The 8,897-nt window shown below is 46.4% G+C and overlaps 1 protein-coding gene across 1 annotated transcript; it reads left to right on the top strand.

The window, feature by feature from the left end:
- Window positions 1-2,960: 2,960 nt before the first annotated feature.
- On the top strand, window positions 2,961-7,414 carry LOC141027808 (protein FAR1-RELATED SEQUENCE 5-like). The gene is made up of 8 exons (XM_073505258.1): window positions 2,961-3,116; window positions 4,827-5,320; window positions 5,423-5,609; window positions 5,691-5,805; window positions 6,343-6,800; window positions 6,923-6,985; window positions 7,138-7,198; window positions 7,311-7,414. The coding sequence occupies exons 1-8, from the start codon at window positions 2,961-2,963 to the stop codon at window positions 7,412-7,414; spliced, it is 1,638 nt and encodes a 545-aa protein (XP_073361359.1).
- Window positions 7,415-8,897: the final 1,483 nt, after the last annotated feature.

Genomic DNA, 8,897 nt, shown 5'->3' with positions numbered 1-8,897 from the left:
GTACATAATGAACAACACATTGTGAATGACTGAAATAAACAAGGCATAAATGACCAGTATAACAACCAAATATAGCCATTGAAAACTAGACAGAGTCTCACTGCAACCAACCTAACAAGCAAATACAGATAAACAGGGCATATGCTTGAAAACTGGACAAATGCTCACTTCAACCAACCTAACAACCAGACACAGATAAACAAGGCATCTGCTTGATAACTGGACAAATGCTCACTGCAACCAAACTAAGAACCAAATACATATAAACAAGGCATCTGCTCGATAACTAGAAAAATGCTCACTCCAACCAACCTAACAACCAAATACAGATAAACAAGGCATCTACTCACTATAAACAACCAAATATAGCCATTCGTGAAACTAAAGTGGACAATTCATACTTAAACATCACATAGCCCTATTGAACAATACATTTTTGCATAACTGAAATAATTAAACACGTCACAGTTAAAGCACCGCACGACAGATGCTACTACAACAAAGGGTACGGGTTGGCAAGCTAGAAAAGGTAAGATTTGCTGATAGAATGTTGCCTCACATTTCATGGACGGGATCCTTCCAGTTGGAAGAGCACAGACCCATGGTGCGCTCTCTAATGTCACAGATGGGCTGTTTCACCTTGGAAGAACCTTGGTGGCTGCCCTCCTCGTGGTCGTGGTCGATTAGATCTGACTTGGCAATTGAGGATTCCAAGCCGCCGCCGTAGAACGTGTCCTTCAGAAATGACAAAATGGGATCGATGGCGTATAACGCTCGCAAATCCTTGACCGCTTGGCGGAGGAGATCAGCGGCAGGGCCATCGAAGAGATCGACGACGGTTGAACTAGAGGGGTTTGGGATGGACCACTTAACCTGTGACATGGCCCGCGTGAAGCCGTCGCTATGGACGAGCTTGATGTCGTAGCCAGCTTTCCCCAGTAATACGCTAGCCCGCTGACATGAAGCCTTCGACATGGCAACGTAGTCAACGTCTTCGCCGGCTTCCGCGGTGACGTGTTGCTCCGGGATCCACAGGTCGGGGCGAATGACAGCCACCTCACCAACGTCCGCCGGAGAGGCCATGATAAACCTCTTCTTGGCCGAACGCTCGTCGGGCTCCCTGGGATACGTGGTCGAGCTTAGGCTGCGACATTCTGGAGCAGGGGATGTGGATCTGGCAGGGAGGGACACCGCAGGCCTCATCTAAAAACTCAGGGGAGTGGGGCGACGGTATTGGAATCGCTGGATAACCTGGACTTTATTATCTAAGCTAGGAGGAACGGACAGACCGGCAGGGGGTGGCGGCCGTGAGCTAGGGTTCGAGGGGGGAGGGAGTGCGTGGGGGACCATGGAGGGGGTTGGTGTTTGAGGATACGCCGCGGCTACTGAAAATTTTAGTAATGGTGGGTGGAGATGGTGGTGGACGAGGGAGGGCAATGGTTCAAATGCCTCGGCTACTGCAATTTTACTATAAGGTCGGTGCTGGAGGAGTGTGGGCGACGGTTGAAGTACGGCGGCTACTAAAATTTGGGTAAAGGAATTGATGCGGGGCGGGAGTGCCCAAGATCGCGCACGGTCCAATAAAAATATGCGTGTATGATAATAAGGAAAAGTGGCGCATAACTGCCGATTTTTGCAACGCTCAAGGCGGGTAGTTTGTTTTTATATTTCTAGCTAGCTGGTCTATCGCACACGGTTCGTCCTAATTTCCAAATAAACTTACCCGCCTTTAGCTTGCACAGGTGATGGTTTTACAGCGCACTTGCATCGCACACGGTTAAGCCAGTACCTCCACCCTTTGCTCACGCTTGCGCGGTCGTGGTAATTTCAGCGCACTTGCATCGCACACGGTTGAACCAGTACCTCCACCCTTTGCTCGTGCTTGCACGGTCGTGGTGATTTCAGCGCACTTGCATCGCACACGGTTGAGCCAGTACCTCCACCCTTTTGCTCGCGCTTGCGCGGTCGTGGTGATTTCAGCGCACTAGTATCGCACACGGTTGAGCCAGTACCTCCACCCCTTTGCTCGCGCTTGCGCGGTCGTGGTGATTTCAGCGCACTTGCATCGCACACGGTTGAGCCAGTACCTCCACCTTAATTTGCTCGCGCTTGCGCGGTCGTGGTGATTTTAGCGCACTTGCATCGCACACGGTTGAGCCATCACACTTGCATCGCACACGGTTAAGATATTATACCCGTGTCCATGGAGCGTCATTAGAGTCTTTGCAACAAAAAATAACGTTAGAGATGGTCAGAAGACAGCCACACCAGCATGTGGCCCAAATATATATGAGTGAAGAGGGTGGTCTCTGATGTTCAAAATTCCAATGCACAACTTTGACCGCGCGGGCCCACTGTTGGGCGAGTCGTCGAAGATCGATGAGAGGGGCCAGAAGTCAAGAACCACCTGGAAGTGGCTAAATATATGTAGGAATATTAGGGATGTTTAAAACTTTAAATACAGAATGCATAACTTTGGTGGCACCTGCCTCGCAAACCCGAAAGCACCCTTGGATATATATATATATAGGACAACACTATTCTAATCCCAGGATTAGAATAGTTATTTGGATCACAACAGCCCCTATAAGGGCCCGATGGACCCCTCCTGAACTTCCCTGAACTGCCCGGCCCGACCCACTAGATCCCGAGGCCGCCCCGACAGGATCCACCTGATCCCCCGACCCCGAGCCGACCCCTCCCCCTCCTCGCCGCTCCTCCCCTCGATCCCCGACCTCCCCTCGTGCTTCGCCGCCGATCTTCGCCGGATCCGGCTCCCCCCCATCTCCAGCTCCTGGCCGACCGGATCCGCCGCCTCCCCTCCGTCTCCAGCTCCTGGTCAACTGGATCCGCCGCCACCCCTCCATCCCACCTCCTGGCCGACCACCGGCGCGGGCGAGCGAGCGACGGCGGACGCCGGCGCGAGGGAGCCCGCGTTGCCTGGATGCGGCGAAGCCGCCATGGACTTTCGAAAGCCTCATCCTCCTTCCATCCTCACCGCCCGACGCCTTGGCAGAGTAGATGACGGTCCCAATGCAAGCTACGGCGAACGGCGCGACCAATGGAGCAACTCCGCGGCGGAGGTGGCATCAGCGGCGCCTTCAAATCCAGTAGCGGTACATGAACTTCCTCCCACTTGTTGCCTTCTTCTTCAATCTTGACTTCCCTGACCTTCTTGCTTCGTGCAGATGAACTTCGCACCCTATGCAAGACATGGAGTTCCATGGAATTCCTCTCCTACCTCCCCGACGAATTGCTCTCAAGGTGGCCTATCAGCTGCTGGAAAAGGTTGGCCGAACTTCTAGCCAGGGTATGGTTGAACTTCCTTCTGTTTGTCATTGTCTTACAGCCATGTGAAGTTCAGGTAGTGTGTGAGCATCAGTACAGGCTACAAAAAGCATTTTAAAATCGGCCTGCTTACAGCCATGTGAAGTTCTGGTAGTGTGTGAGCCTCAGTCCAGGCTACAAACAGTAGGAAATCTGTCTGCTTTTCACATTCACATGTGAAAAGCCATGTGAAGTTCAACTATTAAGTGTGCTAGAGTTCAGGTTGGTATGTATCTGGTTGTGTGAAAAAAATAAAAGGAAAATAGAACATGCATGTGATCACATGAAGGTCAGGTTGGTATGCACTAGTGGTTCAACCATTCAAACTCATGAAGGTTCAGGTTTTTTAACTGTAGACAGTATTTCCCCATTGCAAAACAAGAAGTTCAGGTTGTGGAGAGTGCTTAGTTCAGGTACATATAAGTAATCAAATAGTGTAGAATTAACAGAATGTGAGGTTCATTCTGTGAAGGGTGCTCAATTCAGGTACAAAAGTATTGGCAGATGCTCAGCTCAGTGCAAAGTGTGATGCCTGTCCTAGGGGAAAACACATGTACATGAACACCACTTTTATATGAGAAGTTCAGGCTGTGAGTAATGCTAACTTCAGTTACAAAGGTATAGGCAGATGTAACTTGTGTGCTAATAAACATTTTTTCCTTTTATGTCAGGAAGACGAGAGACGCATGAAGAAGCTTAGAAGTTCCTAGCAGCAAGTACACAATCCTAAGCCTGTACGCATTGCACCACCCCCACAATGGGTCACACCTCAAACGCACCAACAGCATTACCAACCTACTCCAGAGCAAAAATGGATGACACCCGAAACACATGGAGACTTCCAAGATGCTGGGTCACAGCCCTATCTGCACAACTTTGCGCCTCCACTTAATTGGGTGATGCCGGAAATCCCCCGCGGATTATTTGTATCCACCAGCAGACTCCCAAGCACGCCGATGGAGGAGGGGGTTAGCTCAAGTCCTGTGTGTAACTCTGGAGGTTATCCTGGTGTGCCTCGTCAATGCCAAAGGGAAGCAACTAAACCGGATCCCAGGACAAATCCAACAGGAACACACACACGGAGGAGAGTGCTCTGCACACTACCACCGTTGGATCCTACTGCTGCTGCTACAAGTCAGAAATCTACGGGACATAAGGTAGATGGATCGCTTCACAAAACAAAATACCAAACCAAAACCAGGATCGCAATACCTCCACAACCACCTCAAGCAAAAAAGAACGCAAACAAGAGAGAGGCCATCTTCAGCCCTACTTCCTCCTCGTGATCCACTCCTGCATCCTGCTATGATTACTCCGCCGTGCTCCATCCCAGAGGGACAACAGCAGACTCCGTTGGAGTTGCGATCATACACGCACGTAAGTGAAACAAAATATTTAGGTATTTATATACCCATCTTGTATTATCTGCAAATTTTTTGCTCCCTCCAGGATAACAAGTTCATAAACTGCACTTTTGGATTATTTTTCTTTCTCTGCAGACGCCGGATCTCCCGGATTATCTAATACCAAGACTAAAGATGCGATTCCAAGATGTAGAGAAAGCACGGGAATTTTATAACAGATACACCAGACACGCTGGTTTTGGAATCAGGAAGACGGGAGGCAATGACAACCACAAGTATTTTGTTTGCACGTTCCAAGGGAAATACACAACTTCTATTTCAGAGGCTAACAGGAAGCGAAACAAAACATCGCAGAGGACAGGCTGCAATGCAAGAAGGAGGGTGAAGGTGCAGGAGGATAACACATGTGTGGCAGTGGACATTGAGTATAATCATAATCACCAACTCATGCAAACTGATGGCATGCTGGTATTCTTGCACTCACACAAGAATTATGACCCCACTATTCTGGAGTACGTAAAGCTCCTGCAGTACCATGATGTCAAGCATACAACAATCATGTCCATGCTATCAGAAAATGAAGATGGAAGCTACTTCCTAAGCATGACCGGACGAGACCTACTAAACCAGTAAGTATTCAAAAATGCACATACAGCAAATGTACATAGCTTCCTAAGTCAACACCCTTTGCTAGCAAAAATAACAAATGCATGTTTGCATATAATTTGCAGGAAAGCCATGAATGCAAGGAAAGATGATTTGGATGATGTATTGAAACTTGTATCATTCTTCAAAGACATGAAGGCAATCAATGATGAGTTTTTCTATGACATACAAGTAGACAAGGACAAGTCAATTAAAAACATTTTCTGGTCCAATGCAAGCTGCCGAGGAGCGTATCAAGACTTCGGCGATTGCGTAACATTCGACACAACTTACAAGATCAACAGATTTCATATGCCTTTGGGAGTGTTTGTTGGAACAAACCATCACTTGCAGTCAACGATATTTGCTGTTGCCCTGATCAGAGACGAAGATGCAAAGTCATTCAAGTGGTTGTTCGATACATTTGTACGGTGCATGAACAACAAGCACCCAACTTGCATTCCAACAGGTGAGTTCAAAAAAACTCTACAAGTTTCATCATCTTTTTAGTCTATGGGTCTGTATTGGGTACATTGCTTTTATCTGAAAATAATGTAAAGCAAGCAGTTCTACCACTGTTAGCACAGAAGTCCAACAAAACAGTATACGAAGCAAAATTATATGTCGCATGTTTAGAAAAAATATAGTTCTGCATGTGAAGTTCAAATAGAGGAACCATAGAAGTTCAAGGACACTGTTGTAAGAAAAAACATATGAAACATGTTCAGGAAAAATATAGTTTTGTATGTGAAGTTCAAGCACCGGTACCACAGAAGTTCAATAGGACTGATGTAAGAAAAAATTGGGTTACATTATTAGTTAGTAATATTGCTACCTTTGAAGTTCAAGTACTTGAACAACATAAGTTGAACAACACTGCTATAAGCAAAATATATGTGACATTATTAGATAGTCCTATTGCTACCTATGACGTTCAAGTACTTATACATCATAAGTTCACCATCAGTGCAAAAAGAAGCAAGTTTTATTTTTTCAATTCATGCAGACCAGTGCCCCTCGATGGCGAAAGCTATACCACAATCATTCCCAAACACCGTCCACAGGCTATGCCGTTGGCACATCCTGGAGAAGTACAAGGAATACCTCGCGTTGCAGTACAAAATGTATAAAACATTCAAAGAGGAGTTCACAGCTATATTAAACTGGTTGCTGATGCCAACAGAGTTTGAAACTGCCTGGGCTGAACTCGTGCACAAGTACAACCTGGAGAACGACCAGATGATGATGCAGCTGTGGAGTGATAGGAAAATGTGGATTTCAGCATATTACAAGAACATTTTCTGTGCTAGAATGACTTGCACACAACGAAGCAAGAGCATGAATCACGTGCTCAAGAGAGGGTTTGTCAAGGGGACCCAGAACCTACACAAGTTTGCTAGGCGGGTAAATGCCTGCATACAAACTCGAATGCAGAAGGAGAACGAGAAAACAATGACCAGCATGGTATTAACACAAAAAAACATCCCCATCATATTGTGACTTCCTTCAACATGTGCACACTGTATTTAAAAAAATGAAACCCATGACTCTGCTTCGACTAATATCTTATTTTTTGACATGTGTAGACCAATCCTGTGACAAAAACAACCTACGGCTACGAGGAAGACATGGCTATCAAGTATACAAGAGTTGTCTACACCGAGATGAGGACTAGGATGAGAAAAGCCACGCATTTCGCGCAAAGCCTACAACAGAGCCCACTAAGTACCTTGTGTACTACCACAACAAGGCTGGAAATAATGATGAAAACAGATTTGCCTGGTCAAAGCATGAATTCCAGGTTGTAGCTGACCCAGAGAATGAAACATACGAGTGTGAGTGCAAGCTTTGGATACACACAGGTGAGCGAAAAAACAAACTCATTAAATATCTAAACTAGTAGTATCATATCAAATACAAGAAACTCATTGCTGGCTCACAAACTATGTATTGTGCATTCATCACAAAATGCAGGCCTGTTCTGCCTTCACATCATGACCATACTGGACCACCTGAAGCCTGGCAAATTTCTAGACAAATATATCCTCAAATGGTACACAAAGACTGCAAAATCATAACCAACCTTTGATACAAGGGACTGATACGTCTCCAACGTATCTATAATTTATGAAGTATTCATGCTATTATATTATCCATCTTAGATATTTTATATGCATTTATATGCTATTTTATATGATTTTTGGGACTAACCTATTAACCTAGAGCCCAGTGCCAGTTTCTGTTTTTTTCCTTGTTTTTGAGTTTTATAGAAAAGGAATACCAAACGGAGTCCAATTGACGTGGCAATTTTTGTTGATTTTTTATGGATCAAAAGAAGACCCCGGAGTAAAAGAGTTGGGCCAGGAGAGTCCCGGGGTGTCCACGAGGGTGGGGGCGCGCTCCCCCCCCAGGCGCGTGGGCCTGCCTCGTGGACGCCTCGGGCACCCCCTTGACGTGAGACCGACGCCAAAAATTCCTATAAATACAGAAACCCCCAGAAGATAACCTAGATCGGAAGTTCCGCCGCCGCAAGCCTCTGTAGCTACGAGAAATCAATCTAGGCCCTCTCTGGCACCCTGCCGGAGGGGGCCATCATCACCGGAGGCCATGGAGGAGGATCCCGGAGGGGCCATGAAGGCCAAGGACCAGAGGGAGAACCTCTCCCCATCTAGGGGGGAGGCCATGGAGGAGGAAGCACAAGGGGGAGAACCTCTCCTCCTCTCTTTCGGTGGCGCCGGAGTGCCATCAGGAGGGGAATCATCACCACGGTGATCGTCTTCATCAACATCACCATCATCATCACCATCCTCATCTATTTTACGCCGTCCACTCTCCCGCACCCCGCTGTAATCCCTACTTGAACATGGTGCTTTATGCCACATATTATGATCCAATGATGTGTTGCCATCCTATGCTATTTTGAGTAGATATCTTTTGTCCTTGGGTTGATTGATGATCTAGATTGGTACGAGTTGTATGTTTTATTTTGGTGCTGTCCTATGGTGCCCTCCGTGTCGCGCAAGCGTGAGGGATTCCCGTTGTAGGGTGTTGCAATACGTTCATGATTCGCTTATAGTGGGTTGCTTGAGTGACAGAAGCATAAACCCAAGTAAGGGGATTGTTGCATATGGGATAAAGGGGACTTGATGCTTTAATGCTATGGTTGGGTTTTACCTTAATGATCTTTAGTAGTTGCGGATGCTTGCTAGAGTTCCAATCATAAGTGCATATGATCCAAGAAGATAAAGTATGTTAGCTTATGCCTCTCCCTCATATGAAATTGCAATGATGACTACCGGTCTTGTTAACAATTTCCTAGGATAATTCCGCACACCGACCCATCATTATTCCATACTTGCTATTTATAATATTTAGTAATATATTCTAACTTTATGATAACATCACCTACTTTTATGTTTTAGCTCTCCGATACCATGCAAAGTTATCCTCTTCATACCCACAACGTAGTTTTATTTCTCGTTTCTAGTTGGAAGCAAACGTTCGGTGTACGTAGAGTCGTATCAGTGGCAGATAGGACTTGAGAGAATATTGATCTTACCT

Source organism: Aegilops tauschii, chromosome 1 (genome assembly GCF_002575655.3).
Source record: "Aegilops tauschii subsp. strangulata cultivar AL8/78 chromosome 1, Aet v6.0, whole genome shotgun sequence".
Taxonomy (NCBI): domain Eukaryota; kingdom Viridiplantae; phylum Streptophyta; class Magnoliopsida; order Poales; family Poaceae; genus Aegilops; species Aegilops tauschii.
The sequence above is the reverse complement of the archived record's forward strand: the minus strand, read 5'-3'. Positions and strand labels throughout refer to the sequence as shown.

Coding starts and splice junctions, on each gene's coding strand:
- LOC141027808 (XM_073505258.1), top strand. CDS start 2,961: ATGGACTTTCGAAAGCCTCATCCTCCTTCCATCCTCACCGCCCGACGC. Junction 5,321..5,422: donor GGACGAGACCTACTAAACCA/GTAAGTATTCAA, acceptor TATAATTTGCAG/GAAAGCCATGAATGCAAGGA. Junction 6,986..7,137: donor TGGCTATCAAGTATACAAGA/GTTGTCTACACC, acceptor CATGAATTCCAG/GTTGTAGCTGACCCAGAGAA.